At 57.5% G+C, this 16,347-nt stretch overlaps 1 protein-coding gene across 2 annotated transcripts in view; it reads right to left on the bottom strand.

The window, feature by feature from the left end:
• Positions 1 to 2,980: 2,980 nt before the first annotated feature.
• The window catches only part of TSPAN15 (tetraspanin 15), a 48,095-nt gene continuing 34,728 nt past the window's right edge, over positions 2,981 to 16,347 (bottom strand). For both annotated transcript variants that reach the window (XM_081104400.1, XM_081104401.1), the window contains 5 exons: positions 14,413 to 14,508; positions 11,855 to 11,971; positions 5,856 to 5,903; positions 4,396 to 4,512; positions 2,981 to 3,774 (listed from right to left, as the gene is read on the bottom strand). In XM_081104400.1, coding sequence (XP_080960526.1) covers positions 3,625 to 3,774; positions 4,396 to 4,512; positions 5,856 to 5,903; positions 11,855 to 11,971; positions 14,413 to 14,508 — 528 coding nt within the window. In that variant the 3' untranslated portion in view covers positions 2,981 to 3,624. The remainder of the gene's footprint in view (positions 3,775 to 4,395; positions 4,513 to 5,855; positions 5,904 to 11,854; positions 11,972 to 14,412; positions 14,509 to 16,347) is intronic.

Raw genomic sequence — 16,347 nt, forward strand, 5'->3', positions numbered from 1 at the left:
TCCCAACCGTGGATTCCCAATGGTGGGTCAAAAATACTGCTTTGGATCCTCAGTTGGTTGAATCCACAGATGTGAAGGGCCGACAATAGTTAAGTTTTGGGGGCAAAAAAAGATATTCCCAGATTTTGAGTGCCCTGGGGGTTGTTTCAGGGTTAACAGTATATTTCTACATAAAGACATGTACACGAATGTTCACAGCAGTTTTATTTGAAATAGCAGTAACAAATAAAAACAAGACAAATGCCCATCAGTAGGTGCATAGATAAATAAACTATGGCACATCCATAAATAGAATACAACTGAGAGCCCTGGCCAGCTTGGCTCAGTGGATAGAGCGTTGGCCTGCGGACTGAAGGGTCCCAGGTTCGATTCCAGCCAAGGGCACATACCTGCGTTGCGGGCTGGATCCCCGGTAGGGGGCGTGTAGGAGGCAGCCGACCAATGTTTCTCTCTCATCATCGATGTTTCTATCTCTTTCTCCTCCCTTCCTCTCTGAAATCAATAAAGAAATATATTTTTTTTAAAAAAGAATACAACCAAGAAATAAAAAGGAATGGACTACTGATATATGCTACAAAATAAATGAATCTCAGAATGCTTCTGTTAAATGAAAGAACAGACAAGTGGAGAGTACCTGCTGCATACGTCCACTTATGTACAATTATAGAAAATACAAAGTAATTTAAAGGGACGGGAAGCAGGCCTGTGGTTTCCTTAGAATGGGATTGTGGGGGGGGGGGCTATAAAGAAGTGATTACTAAAGGATAAGAGGAAAACATTCAGGGTGATGGATATGTTCATTATCTTAATTGTGGTGGTGGTTTCATTGATGGTATATTTGTCACTTTATTTTTTAAATATATTTGTCACTTTAAATATGTGCAGTTTATGTTGAATGTACCTGAATAAGCTGTTAAAAACCAAGTTTGGGGAATATTGTATTTGGGATTTTTATACAAAGCCAGTCTTCCTTAATGCATTTTATGGTTCTGTGTTTCTTGTAATTATATATAGCAAGCATGTCCAAAATCAGAGCCCACGGGTCCTGTTTCACAAACATCGAGGCCTGCACGCGTACCGTCACTTTCTGTGTGCCCTGGTGTGGGAAAAGGACTCATTCTGAGGGCCATTCCTCCATGCCTGCGAGGCAACGGGCCCAGGTGATGTCACTGGCTTTTACGCACAAAAGGAGAGGCATCCCAACCACAGGACTAAGACGTCCTCGCCATGTGCTCCGCGTTGCTTTCTGGAGAGGGGAGTGGCTGAGCACGGGACAGAAATAAAAGTGCCTACTGAGCGCAGTCCTCTGCGGGCACCAGCCATGGTCCCTGGTCCCCGTGAGCAGCAGCGAGAGGAGAGTGGCGCCTGCAGGCAGCGCTGGAAAGAGGAGGACCAGGCGACCAGTCTCCCAGGTTCCGGGGTAAAGTGGCTGTGGACAAGTACACTCAGTGCGTCCCAACCTCAGTGTCTCCGCCCCTTGCTGCCCCAAAGGCCGCTCTGAGCATGGCGCGCGTCCTCAGAGAACAGCCAGCGCCCGGAGCCAGGAGGCCCCCAGCCAGGCACAGTTGGGGCTGGCCTCGTGTCCAGCGGTCAAGATGGGGACCAGCAGAGGCTGCGGCGGTGGCAGCGCTGTGCCTGGTTTGCACACCGCCTACCGTGTGTCCACACGAGGCAGCAGGCAGCACAGCAGAGCGGCTGAGTGCCCTGGGAGATTCTGCCCGGGCCATGTCATGGCTTTGTCCATCACCAGCCGTGCACCTTGGGCCCGTTACTCAGCTACTCTGTGCCTCAGCTCTCCTTCAGTAAAATGAAGATGACAAGAATGACCACAGACAGCTGTGAACATTAAAGGAATTAATATCTGTAAGATTTTCAGACACGTACAAGTCTAGACACAAGTGCGCTCGCTGACGTTTGCTATGGGTGCATTCTGTCCTTTTGAACCTGCACATGGCAAGTTAGGCTTGTACACATAGCCGACCAAGCATCCCACCACTTAATCCTGCGTGTGATGGACATGCCCCTTAACACCCCTAGATTAAGTACATCAGGTTTGGGGCTCTTGCTGTGTTATTCTATTACCCTGGCTCCTAAGAACCCCAGAGAGCAGCGGTTCTCAACCTTCCTAATGCCGTGACCCTTTAATACAGTTCCTCATGTTGTGGTGACCCCCCATTTCATTGTTACAACTTGAACATAATTAAAGCATAGTGATTAATCACAAAAACAACATGTAATTATATATGTGTTTTCCGATGATCTTCGGCGACCCCTGTGAAAGGGTCGTTCGACCCCCAAAGGGGTCACGACCCACAGGTTGAGAACCGCTGCCATGGAGAATCTAGAATCCAAGTCCTGGGGCTGCAGGAAGGCAGGGGTGGACGGGTCCATGTAGGGCCTGCTGTCTCCAGCAGGGGGCAGTCAGCACCAGGCTGTGCTTGGCATCCCCCGGCCTTCGCCCCAGCCCCGTCCCTGGGAACAAGTGCACTGCTTCCTGAAGGAGGGACATCACTCCGGTGCTGAAGCCACCGTGGGCTGTGGGCACTGCTCCTTTCCAGACCCAAGGCTTTCCTAGCCCCCTTCCGGCCCTTCCCAGAGGAGGAGCCTCATGCCATGGGTGGCTTGGCCTCAGCTTCCCGGTCTGTAAAGGAGGCAGTCATCTCCGCCTCCTCCCCGGAGGGTTCCCGCCAGCGAATTCCTAGCAGGAAAGGCAGGCTGCAGGCCCAGCCCACAGGCCCAGCTGGGGAAAGCCATTTCCTTAAGTGGCAACACCGAAGAAGAACGAAGAACGGGAAGGGCCCTTCCCGACCCGGCGCGGGCAGCCTCGGGCCAGCTGCCAGGTCTCCCGGCCTCGGCGTCCCAGCTGTCCCAAACCTGGGCCCTGGGGTGGACCCCTTCAGTCCTGCACCAACAAGGGGCTGCGAGTCCACGTTCAGGCCGTCCTCACCCCTCCCCACCCACCCAGCAGCACAAATGAAAGACACACAAAAAAAATCAAGTCTTTATTGTTTGATTAATAAACGGGCTTAGAGGGAAAAGAGTGGCGTGTGTGGGACACACCCAGCTTTGATTAGTCAGAAACTCCTGTTAACTGTGTACAAAATGAGCGTGACGAAATCACGTAAAAAACAGGACCAAGCAAAGCAGCAGCCCTGGGGAGGGCTCAAGGCACCTGGAGGCTGAGGAACAGGCCCACCTGCCCTGGGGCATGGCCGAGGGTCGGGGCCTGGGGGGTGCACCTCCCCGCCTGCACCGCGGGGCACACCTGCTCTCCTCTCTCCCATTTACAAACCACGGAAAACCGCCCCCAGAGGGGCATAAACATCCGAGGCCAAGGCACTGCCAGAAATGCCTGGGCCCTGAGCTGAGCACGGAGCTTCCCCTCCCCGCGGCCCAGGCCACCCTGTTCCCCGTGCCCCGCGGCGAGCAGACACACGGGAGCTGGGGAGGCCTCAGGTTCCGTCCTCCAGGGAGGCAGTGGCCACGGGGGGCCCGAGCCGTCCACCAGAGCAAACAGCCAGGCTTTGTTCAGTGCCGACCGGGGAGAGGACCGCTGTCCTGTGCAGCGCCCACGAGGCGGGGCTGTGCTGGCACCGTCCTGCTGACGCCTGGCCCAGGCCGGCCCTAACTGGGGTAGCACATGCAGCATCCCGCGCCCGCCGCGTCCATGCGGGGCTTGGCGCCAGGCCCCAGCAGCCCGTCGGTGACCGAGTACTCCGTGATGATGTCTTCCACCCGCGTGATGTACAGGAACGTCAGCAGCACCCCCAGGAACTGAGGAGAAGGGCAGGCGGGTGAGGCTCCTGGGGATCGGGCAGCCCAGCCCTCTCTGGCAGCCCCGTTCCCAGAAACCCAGGCAGCCAGTCAGGAGCACTCATGGCACCGGTGGCCTGGAAACCCCAGGGCACGGCCTTCTCCCCAGCACCCCCACTGTCAGCAGCCCCACCCTGGGCCCTCCTCGGCCCTCCCAGGAAACCCCAGAGACCTCCCCTGTGCCCATCAGCAGAGGTTCCTCCATCCTGGGACTCCTGTCCCCACCCCAGCTATGCCACTCACAATCTGGAGGGCCTTGGGCAAGTCACTTAACGCTGCCGAGCCTCAGTTCCCTCCTCTGTAAAATGGGTATAACAGGACCTACCTCACAGGACAGGAGGAGGCAGTGCCGGGGAAGCACTCGGAAGAGCTTTATGAGCAATGCTACTGCCATGCGCCTTCTCCTCCCAGCCCTCAGCCCTCGCAGGTGAGCCCAGCTTGCCGGTACAAGAGCCTTCTTCACCCGCCCCTTTTGTACCTCCTCTGCACCCTGCAACCACCTGCCACCCTTCATTGAGCCCACAGCCCGCCCACCACCCTGCCTCCCGCTCCCCACCCTGCGTGGAGCGGGGCCCAGCCCACCTGGGGGAGCAGGATGCCCAGCAGGAGGCCCGCCATGATGGTGTAGTTGTCCATGAACCAGATGAGCACGGCGTTAGTGCAGCCCCGCACGTAGATGACGTCCTGCACGCTGAGGCGCTGCAGGGAAAGAGCCCGGCTGAGCGCCTCCCCGGGCGGCACCCCGGTCCCAACGACCACCCATTCTGTTGCACATATGCAGGCCAGAAGGTGGCTCCAGATCACTGAGTCTCGGGGGGCAGCTGTGTTCCCTGGAGAGCACGGGAGCGCTGTGGTGGCGCTGCTGGCGGCCACGGCGAATGGGGTTGGGGGCCGAGGGACTCAGAGCTCAGAGCCATCCTACTTCCCTGCCTGCCTGCTCTCTATGTCCCACAGGCACTCACGTGGGTGCAAACCCACTCAGAGTTATCTGAGCCAAAAGCCTAACTCCAGGCACACATGAAAACCAAAGTGTGGTCTTGCTACATACACTGAATTCTGCAGAAGTGCGACTGTGCAAATTAAGGGACGATTATAATTTCTTTTGTGTGGAACTTTATCGAGAATTGTTTACCATTTTAAAAAACCATGTTTTTTAAAAATAATGCAAGTTGCCAACATGACAGCCGCCGCTTTCCCTGTGTGCAGACACCTGAGTGCGTTGTGTCTTCTGGGCATCGTCCTGGGGCCTGAGCCCTTTGTTGAAATGCGTTATATGGTTATAAGTTGTTTTATTTCATTTCTCCTTCCATCTCAGTTAGATCAGTGTTACTTGTTTTGAAATCAGGTGTGTAGGTAGGTGACAGGTCATATTATCTGTGGATTTCATTTCAGGATAATATCTAGGGCATTACCAAGAGGTTAGTATACACACCGGCCATTGGGTCTGATGGCTTGAGGGCCACTGCCGGTCGATGGCTCTACCGCTTACGTGTGGATCCAATCACCTTCCGGGCCCACCCCAAGCATGTGTGTTTCCAATGAGCTCCCAGGGCCGTGCTGCTGGCCTGGGCCGCACTGCGAGGACTGCTGCTCAGGGCGTCTCGGGCATCCGGTTCAGCTCCCTCTCAGCACTGCCCCGGCCTCTCTCCCAGCCAGGGAGCTGCTCAGGAAGCTGGCCCAGGAGCGATCCTGAGGGCTCAGTCCTCCAGGGCCTCCTGGGTCCCGGGCTGAGAGAACCAGCGGGAGCCATCGGCAAACGGGTGCTCCGAGGGCAGAGGCAGGCTGGCGCTGGGCACGCCGGGCACATGAGCGTGCCTCGCCCACAAGTCCACAGCAGGCCCAGGCCAACCCTGGCAGGCGGCCTCTCCCAGCCTAGGGGGCTCGTGGCGCCCTGAGCCCCTCTGTGCCAGTCCCTGGCTCCTGGTCACAGCCAGAGACGCTGGAAAATCTCAGCAGCCAGGAGCCCAACCCTAGGGGCCCCTGCAGCCACCCTGGGGAGAGGACAGGAAGAGCCACCTTCCTGGAGGTTTGGAAGACATTACCTCCTTGTCGATCGTTCTGTAGCCACACATGGTGTTGACGACTGCCGTCTGAAACAGAAAGGTGTGTCAGCTAACACTGACGTGGTGCGCGCTGTCAAAGACACTCTTATCCTCCCGTGCTACGGAGGAAAGAGCCGAGGCGGAGTTGCACTGCCTGGTCTGAGATCCCACCCAGGCAGTCTGGCTGGAGTCTGCATCTCCACATCCCACCTCTAAGAAATGCCCATGGAGGGAAGGTGGGAAGGCTTGTTCCGCGGCACTTGGGTGGGAACCACTTCTCCATCAGCGGCAGCCCAGGAACCCAGAGAAAAGCGTGCCACCCCGGCTGCCCCACTGCGGCCTTGCTGGGGCACAGCTCTGCTGGCACGCAGATGCCCTATCTCATTGGTCGGCTCCTCAAGGAAAACCCCAGACCACAGCCAAGACCCTGGCGAGTGCTGGGTTATCTGAGGGCAAGGCTGGGACCTCTGACCCACTGCCCCACCCCTGCAAACTGCTACCCCCACAGTGGAAGTGCCCCCATGTTCCTTATTGGGAAGAGAGTCCTTCTCAATAAGTCCCAGATGCTGACCATCTAGGTGCTGGGAAAGCTGTGTTCGGCCCTGGACCCCATCAAAGCCCTTCCCAGCAGGCAAGTCACAGGGCTGGTGCGGCCCTTCCCATCATGCCTGTGGGCCTGTGCCATCTCCTTCTATGAGGTGAGAGAAAGCGAGATGCCCTGGTCCCGCCCCTCCACATCTGAGTGACAGCTGCTGTGGGTCAGGGTGCAGCAGGATGCAGGAGAGCAGCAGCCTGGCCTCTGGCATCGCGATGCCTGGTCCAGATCCCGCTGTCACTATGAGCTCTGTGGCCGGCCTCCGGGTACTGCGGAGGGGCTGGCACATGGAGGCACTCGATACGTGTTTGCTGAATGAATGAATGAATGAATGAATGATAGGCTCCTCGGTCCTTTCCATAAGCAATGGTGATCAGTGAACCCACCTCTTGAGGCCGTTTTGAACACACAGTGAGATACACACTTGAAGTGCGTGTCCCAGGGCCGGGCACACAGGAGAGCCCAGGAGTGCCAGCTGGAGGGACTTTGTTTATGACCCCAGCTTCCGGAGAGGCCAGGAAGGGCGTGACTCTCCTTCCTATAGAGCGGGTGGAACTCAGACATCACCCGGATCAGCCTAAGTGCCAGGGCCTGGTGTGTGAGCAACATAGCCTCAGCCTCAACCGTCCGCCCGGCGCCCTGGGACCCCGCATCGCCAGCATCCACGGAACGTTCTGGCCCCTCCAGGCCTTGAACATGACCCCCATGGAGAGGGTCAGGCCGGGAGCAGGGACCTGAGGGCACAATGAGAGTGGGTGCTTCCCACCATTTGCCCGTTCATTCAGGCAAATACGGACTGAGCACCCACGATGTGCCCATAACTGTCCTAGGTGTTTGGAATAAAGAAGAACTAAACCAAGTCCTCCCTTCATGGAACTTCTATTCTAAAGAGGGAGCCGTGAACATAATAATTAGGCAAACTCTCTGGTGTGTATCAAGGTGACAAGAGTGACTTCACGCTTCGCTGTGGTTCCAACCCTGGAGGTGGGCCCGCAGCCCCTGTCGTGGGGAGCAGACAGACAGCGGGCAGAAGCGTCCCTCACACAGGAGCCCAGAGCCCTCCCTCCGCCCTGGGGTGAGGGGGCCTCGCCTTCCCTTCCAGGTAAGTTCCCCTCCAAGGAGGGGGGTAAGAGGCATCCAGGGGCTCTCCCAGGGTCGAGTCTGCCTGGGTTGGACCACAGAATCGGTATTTACAAGCCGATGTGAAGCTCTGTTGCTCCCGCCCCAGGTTAGCCGCTGAGGCCCAGGCAGAGAAGGCTCAGGCAGGAAGAATTCTCTCCCCGGGGGCGGGACCAGTCCTGCCCAGATCCTCTAGGAAGCCCCGTCAGGACGTTTCTTTTCGAGCTGAGAGCGAGGGGAACCGTGGCTTTCCCTGGAGGACGGGCCTGCTTGCTTCTGCTAAGTATTGCCAGGGCCAGCAGGCCACACCACCTTCCCTTTGGCTGCCAGGGAGCGCCAAGCCACCAAACACAAGCCTCCTTTCCAGGGACTCCACAGCCCTTCGCTCAGCAGTTCTCAACCTGTGGGTCGCGACCCCTCTGGCGGTCAAACGACCCTTTCACAGGGGTCGCCCAAGACCATCCTGCATAGCAGATACTTACATTGCGATTCATCACAGTAGCAACATGACGGGTATGAAGTAGCCACGAAAATAACTTTATGGTTGGGTCACCACATGAGGACCTGTATCTAAAGGGCCAGAAGGTTGAGAACCACTGCAGCGGATAGGTCAGTATTTCCCATCTCCGGCATACAGCCCTCCTACTTCAGAATATATTTCCCACGATTCCATTGTTTTAAGTTTAGTTTTTTGTTCTATGTGTTTCAGAACCTTGGCTGAATGCGATCGTATAAGACAAGCGGCTTCACACACAAATGGCACCGATTCCATCGAGGAAGGAAATAACCTCTTTCACATTTAGAGGAAATCATCCCAGTGCGGGGAACACGGGGAGCACACGGTGGGACTGGAGATCACGCAGCCAGGTGGCGGGCACCTCCCCACGCGGTGGCCCCATTCGGAGGCCAGCCTCTGTGTCTATACTCCCAGCCTGACCTCTTCCCCCGTCTCCAGGCTCGTCTCTAACTACCACTTTGACAGTCCTGCTGGCACATCACACTGGCTCTCAAACCCCACCTGTCCATGCTGAGCTCCTGACGTCCCCAAATTTGTCCCTATAGTCCTCCCCCTCAAGCAGTGGTAGCCCCACCTTTCTTGTAGCTCAGACCAAACTCTGGGAGTTCTCCTCAGTTTCCTCTCACCAACCCCCCACACCCCATCTGCCAGCAAACCCTGCTGGCTTACTTGCAAAACACGGTTTGCCTCCTCCACGATGGCCACCTGCCCTAAGCCTTTGCCTCCTCCTGCCTGGTGTGGTGGATGCTGTGAGGAGCTGCCCAGCACCCCGCAGCTGCTGCTGGGAGGGGAGCGCTGCTGGCAGCAGCCCTTAGCTGTCAGCCCCCCCACGGTGACTGTCACGTGTGGTTAATTTTATGTGTTGACTTGACCGGGCTTGGCGGAGCCCAGATATTTAGCCAAACATTGTTCTGGCTGTTTCTGTAAGGGTATCTTTCCAATGAGAACAACAGTTAAATCAGTAGACCAAGGACAGTGGATCGCCCTCCCTATATGGGCAGGCCTCGTCCAATCAGTTAAAGGCCTGATTAGAACAAAAAGGCGGCCTTGCCCTGGCGGCCATGACTCAGCTGGTTGAGCATTGTCCAGTGAACCAAAAGGTTGCCAGTTCAATTCTCGGTCAGGGCACATGCCCGGGGTTCAGGCTCCGTTCCTGATGCAGTGGTTCTCAACCTTCCTGATGCCATGACCCTTTTAATACAGTTCCTCATGTTGTGGTGACCCCCAACCATAAAATTATTTTCGTTGCTACTTCATAACTGTAATTTTGCTACTGTTATGAATCGTAATGTAAATATCTGATATGCTATATGTGTTTTCTGATGGTCGCGACCCACAGGTTGAGAACCGCTGGGGGAAGTGCAGGAGGCAGCCAATCGATGTTTCGCTCACTCTCTCCCTCTCCCTTCCTCTCTCTCTAAAAATCAATTTTAAAATCATTTAAAAAAAAAGGCTGCCCTTCCCCTCCCCCGTCCCGCCCCCCCCCCCATTTGTAGAGAATGCTTCCAGCCAGACTGTCTTCAGATCTGAACTGAAACACCAGCTCGCCCTGGGTCTCCACCTGCCAGCCTTCAGCGAGGGCCCACGCCAGCAGCCCTCCTGGCTTTCAGGCCTTGGGACTCAGACTGGAATGAAGCATTGGTTCTCCTGAGTCTCCAGCTTGTTGACTCACCCTGCAGTTCTCAGGACTCCCTTGCCTCCATGATTCCGTGAGCCAATTACACACACACACACACACACACACACACACACACACATACAGGCACACGTCCTGTTAGTTCTATTTCTCTGCTGAGCAGAGCCAGCAGTCCCTCCCAGGTGGGACACGGGACCACTGCAATGCCTGGTCACGGTGGGTATGAAGCCTCGGCCTCCGTGCCCCAGTGCAGACAACTCGGGGGATCCCTATGGCTTCAGCTGAGGCTCCTACTGGGTCTGCATCGTCGCTCAGCTTCCCCCTCTGCCCAGCTCTGCTCCCGTCAGCTCCCTTATAGGTATTGACCCTGAGAGCACCTTCTACTGAGCCTCCTGTTCACTAACCCGAATCTCAGAGCCTGCTGCCCAGACAGCCTGACCTGTGACGCCTAGACCGCTGCACTAGCCTCTCACCCGGCTCCCTGCATCCACCTCTGTCCCCACAGCAGCCAGGGTGATCCTGGGAAAGCCCACGTCAGAGCTGCCACTCAGCCACTGAAGCCTGTCACTTCCTGTCACTCCGGGGAACATCAAAGTTCTGACGGTAGCCTTCGGGGCACCCATAACTTCTCTGGCTTCACCTGCTACTATCCTCACCGCCCCCAGCCCTCACTCTGCTGCAGCCAAACCATCTCTGTGCTGTTTCTCAAACACCCTCGGGTCATTCCCACCCCAGGGCCTTTGCACTTGCTGGTCTCTCTGCCAGGAATGCCCGTCCCCCAGAGATGCATGGCTTACTCCCTCACTTCCTTCAGGGTTTTACGGAGAACCCACCTTCTCAGTATCTAAAATGGCAGCCCTCCATGCCCCTGCTTTACTTTTTATCCTTAGCATTTATCACCTTCTAACATCCTCCTTTACCATTTGTTCTGTCAGTTTCCCCACGAGGACACCGGCCACATGCAGGCAGGGAGTCTCCGTGTGTTTGCCTAAGAACACACGGAGCACTAACCCCCAGAACCCAGAACCACGTCTGGCAAATAGTTGGTCCTCAATAAATACTTGTTGAATGAATGAACTAAAACTGGGCTTCCTCATTCCAACTTGGACATTCAGGTGCCACTGCCCTGGGTGGCGAAGTTCAGGATCATTTCCCATAGGCCCCCCCAAAACACTGGGCTCCTTCCCAGCACCCGCTGCCCAGAGAGCTCCCCTAAAATAGCAGCTACATTTCCAACACACCTCCCTCCTGGCCCAGCCTTTCTCAGGGCTCGTGCACTTGTCACTGGCTCCCCGACTCCTGGGCGAGGCCGCACCCACACCACCAGCCGCTCAGTTTACAGAACCCGCCAGTGGGCACGGAATGATGGCGATGTCCGAAGAGAAACTTTCCATGACTATCGGAGCATGAGTAATCGCGAAGCTCTCTGCCTCGTTCCAGCCCAGAAACCAGGCAGTTTTTGGACACATCAGTCAAACACAGAAGATTGACGAAGCCTCCGTCCTTCGTAAGCGGTGACTACACAGGACCGCCTCCCAAGTAGCTAAGTGGGTGAGAGGGTTGGCAGGCCCCTGCTGGCATTTACATCACCAGCCCCCCTTCCAAGTGCCTTGTTACTGATGATCACCAAGCCCTCCAGCCCTGGAGACGCCCAAGGCCGGCCCTGCTCTGGCCCTCCAGCTGCGGAGGCAGAACCGGCCACCCCCGCTAAGCTGCCCTGGCCGGAGTCCTCTCCTGCTCCCACCTGGCTTGTCCAGGAGCCCGGAGCACAGCCCTGATGATGGCTGCCCGCCTGCCATTCCAGCCCCACCAACCTCTGCTGCCTCAGTTTCCCCTCCTGTTCAGTGGGTAAAACAATAGCGCCGACCCCACAGGGTAGCTGACAGGACTAAGTGGGTTAATACAACTAAAGCACCTAGAACAGGCCTGCCAGGTGAGGCGCAATGATGCGGACTCACCACTCCTAGCGAAGGGAAGCCCCACCCCACCGCCAGCTTCACCCCTGCAGAAGCCCTTGAGGCCCAGGAAGCCCAAACAATGACCACCACCTGTGGCCTATCCCACCCACCCACCCCTGTCCTAAAGACGATGAAGGTGCCCGACCAGCGGGGTGGCCGGGGAGCAGGGAGTACCGTGTTTCTGAAGCAGCAGGTATAGGGCACCCCGCAGGCCAGGGGTCCGGGGGCGTTGCAGTCGTGGTACTGGTTTTTGCTCCAATCTCGGTAGTCTTCGCCGCCACAGCACTTGAACTGAGGGAGGAAGCAAGCAGGGAAGGGAGCTGCTGTGACCAGTGAGGCCGTGGGCAGACAGCAGGAGGGGGTCCTGGCAGGGGACGGTGCAATTTATGAGGTGGCTCCCCCTGGTCCCAGGAGTGACAGGGAGCACCTGAGCCGGGTGCTGTCAGGGCGAAGCCCTCCCCAGGCAGCATGGCCGCCCCGGAGGTGGAGAGCACCCCGTCACTGGAGAGGTAGGCGAGCCGAGGCTGAGAAGCCTCTTGGTGGGATACCAGGGTGGTGACTAAGCACCGGAAGGCCAAGTCCTTCCTTGACAAGTGGATTCCATCTTCATGTCCCAGTGCAGGTGTCAGACCAGAGAAGTTGGCCTTTAGGGTCCCAGGGACTAGGATTCTATGGAAGCCACCACAACCCAGTGGCCCCAGCGCTGCCTGCCTGCCCTTAGCAGAGAGGCACCCGCCTCCATCCTGCCCTGGGCTCAGCACGGAGCCATGAGAAGGCTGGTGCCATTCTCCCCTGAGAGGAGCTCCTCCCTGCATCTCCCCCTGGAGCGGTGCCAATGCCTGGGAGAGTAGTTACTCTTCCGGGGTGCAGTGTGTCCAGGCACTGCTCTGGGCACCGCAGGGACAGGGTGAGCAAAGCACACGCCCTGCCCACCACGTGGGACACGTTCCAGTGGAGGGAGTCGGAGTGCAAGCACAGCATGGAAAGGTCAGTGCCACAGCGCTGTGCACCAGGAATGTGAGCACCCAGGGAGGAGGGGGCGGGGCAGCGGCAGGTTAGGAGGTCAGGAAAGGCCTCTGAGATGACATTTAATCTGAACCATGAACAACAGGAAAAAGTCAACACGTGCACAGACCCTGCACAGCAATGAGCCGGCTGTATTTCAGCAGCAGGCGGAGGCCAGCGTGCAGGGCACAGCGAGGAGAGCGGGAGGGGTGAGGGTGAAGGGGCAGCACAGGCCAGACTTACAAAGCCTTGTGAGGCAGAACAGTGGGAGCTGGGATCGTATTCTTTCTGAGTGACGGGAAGTCACTGGAGGTCTTAACCAGAGGAGTGATATGGTTAGAGGGCCTGGTCAGCCCACAACCTTTCAGGTTTTAGGACCTGAACATGCCTCTCTGTGGTACAGTGCAAAGGACATTTGCTTTGCAATCAGACAGACCCGAATTCACATCTTCACACCACCACTCCCAGCTGTGTGACTTCAGGCAAGCTGATCAGCCTCTCTGAGTCTCAGATCCTCATCTGCAAAGCCGGATGAGAAATCCCAGCTGTGCACAGCTGAGCTGAGGATTACAAAGAGAGGCCGTGCACGATGCACCCAGCATAGGGCCTGACACCAAGTGGTGCCCAATGAGCATGAGTCACACCCCCACCCACCCTGGGAGAAATAAAATCCCCAACCAGCTCAAGGCTGGGTCCAATAAAAGCATTGCGTTCCACCCACCAGCCAGAACTGGCAGGCACAGCCCTGGCCGAGAAGGGCCTCCCAGAGGCCGCACCTGTTGTGACCACAGGAAAGCCCTGAGCCAAGGGAGTGGCCACTGCGGGGGCCCTGGGTGCAGTGAGATGCTGGTCCGTCCCCACGGAGGGCTGTCACGGGGGTCAGGCCAGCAGAAGCCCCCCAGGCCATGTCCAGGAAGTGCTGTCAGGGCTGAGCAGGCTCACCGTCCTCCAGCCCTGCCTGCCCTCACCTGGGAGAACATGAGGACGCTGACACCTGCTGACTGAGGTCTTGCCCCATGCCTGGCACTGCTCTAAGCACTTCTGAATCAAGTCCAGGCAACCCCGCCAAGAGGAGGGGACCATCAGGATCCCCCAAGGCAGATGAGGAGCCTGAGGGTCAGGACGAAGTGAGATGGGTGTGTCTAAGCCAAGCAGGACAGGGGCCGGCCCTGCAGCTGCTATTGCGCTCACAGGCTTGGGCCGCCCTTGGGGGAGAGGGACAGCATCTCAGAATGACATCATCGCCGTCCAAGAAGGGTCATGGCGGAACAGGAGAAGCCCTGTTCTGTTCCCAGTGCCGGGGCTGGACTCAGGGAAGGGCTCTGTTCCCACCGGGGCTGACCTGGACTTGGCAGGGAGTGCGCTCCCGCCACCGAAGGAGCCGGCAGAAGGGACTTCTGAACTGGGTGGCTTCGAGCTCAGCTCTCTCCCCTCTCAAGGAAGGAGGGTCTTTGCCCATTGGAGAGGGGCACCCTGGGACCCTCAGGGTGGCCTGTAGCTACTCCGGCCTTACTCCTTTTTTTTAGGGGGAGGGTCCATGGAACAGGTAGAGCAAGGCACGTGGGCAGAGGACTGGTTGAGAAGGCCAGCCCCGTTCTGGCTGGTCAGACACCTGCTTGGGAATAAATAAGCCACATCACCCCTCACCCTCACCCTCTTGAGCAGGGTCCCAAGCGGGGGCCAAAGAGCATGGGTGGCACATCTCTGACTCAAAAAGCCTGGCTCACCTTCTTCTGAACAAAGTCCATGATGTTTTTGAAGTCCAGGTCATCATAGTAGTTCTTGATTCCTCTTCGAATGTTGTCGTTCAGAAAGTCGATGGTCTATTTAAAGAGAAAAATGACAAAAGAGGGCCACACATACCCCAGAGACCAACCCAAGACTCCCCGGAAGTTCCCACTGGAACAGGGTGCCCAAGTGCCCGGGAAACCCCCACCCCTGCCCGCACGGAGCACCCCCTCACTCCCACCCTGAACACTCTCGACCTCCCTGCCCACACACCCTCTCTGCACCTCTAATGCCCATCGGATGCCTGGGTCCCTCTGCCATGTCTGAGCAGGAGGGACTCACCCCCTTTTCCTTGGCAGATCAAACAACCCAGGCCCTGAGAGGGGGCCCAGCTGGGGGTGCACAACCCCAAAGCAGCCATGGGGCTGGCGCTCAGCTGTCCCGGTTCCCCACCTGGTGTTCCTTCTACTGTCCAGACACAGGCCTGAGCTGAATCTTCCCTTTGCCCCCCAGACCCCTCCACTCTTCTCTACTATGCAACCTCTTGTGTTACAGATAAGGCAGCTGAGGCCAGAGAGGGGGCCTGACTCTCCCCAGTTTGCAGAGCAGGCTGGTTAGGGGCCCAGCCAGGACAGGGCATGAGGTCTCTCGAGTTCCACGTGGCCCCTCCTCATCGCGGCAGGGCTCTGGCCCGGAGGCAAGGGCCCAGCTCCTGGCTGGAACTGGGGCAAGCCCCGCCGGGAAGAGCAAGAGCGCTGGCACGCCGCCCTCCCCCAGTCACCCCGGGCCTTCTGGATCAACGGCCTGGCTGTTGTGCTGAGATCCCGGAGCACAAAAGGCCCCATAGCGGGCGGGGTGGGGACGGGGATGTGGGCAGCCCAGCTCCATGCTCACAGGGACAATCGGGGCCTTCAGAGGAGGGAGGCCCTCGTATCATCAGAGATTGTGCGGCACAAAGTGGGCATTCTCGGCCCTGGAGCCAGACGACGGCCGGGGGAGGTGCCTGCGGGGACACTGGGGCAGCGGGGCCCTGGGGTCCAGGCCCAGGCCTGCCACTGCGGGCCCCGTCACAGCTCTTCCCCTCTCTGGGCCTCCGTTTCCCAGGCCTGTGTATGACATCTTCCAGATCAAAGACAAGGCTGAGAAGGGCTGTCAGGCCTTAGGATCAAGAACAGTCCTGCAGCCACCCAGGCCTCAGGCACTTCATTTAACATTTGAGCCTCCATTTCTTCCCCTGCAAAATGGAGAGGCATCCTCTGCCTCATAGGGCTTTGAGATGTAAATAAACTAAAACTACAGAAGTCCTTATGAAGATGCCAGGGACAGAGCAGGTCCTGGTCTTATTAGTAGATCTTTCTTCTTCCAAAGACACATACTCATGGCACCATTTCACTCCTATCACATCATCCGTGGAAAATGGCTAAGCCCAGGGGGAACCAAGGCCCCACGTCTTGTCCAAAAGACATACTTCAATGGCGGCAGCCTTGGGGCAAGAGCCAGTCCTGGCCGAGGACCCCTCACTAGCACCCTGCAGCCTGGAGAAGCCATGTGGCTTGTCCAAGGTCACCCTGCTGTCACTGGCAGGTTGACGCTGACTCAAGGTGTCAAACTCTCCGCCTGATGCACTTTAAGAAGCCAAGTTAAGAAGCCACGGTTCAGTTTGGGGCCATCTCCCCAGCCCACCTCCAGTGTCAGGAAGAGACACAAAGGATACATCTGCCAGGTCCTTCCCGACACACCGCTCAAAGCCAAGGAGACGAAGGAGACGGGCGCAGGGAAGCTCTGTGGCAGCAGGAGAGCCCTCGGCTGCTGACAGCAGACCTGGGAGCTGGGGAAGACTGGATGCAAACTCCGCGGCCCAGGCCAGGCCAGGCCTCTCCCGCCTGAAACCTCTGCACTCAACAGCCCATTCCCTGCACATACATGTCTAGCGC

Source organism: Myotis nattereri (assembly GCF_964212035.1).
Source record: "Myotis nattereri genome assembly, chromosome: 13".
NCBI classification, from domain to species: Eukaryota; Metazoa; Chordata; class Mammalia; order Chiroptera; family Vespertilionidae; genus Myotis; species Myotis nattereri.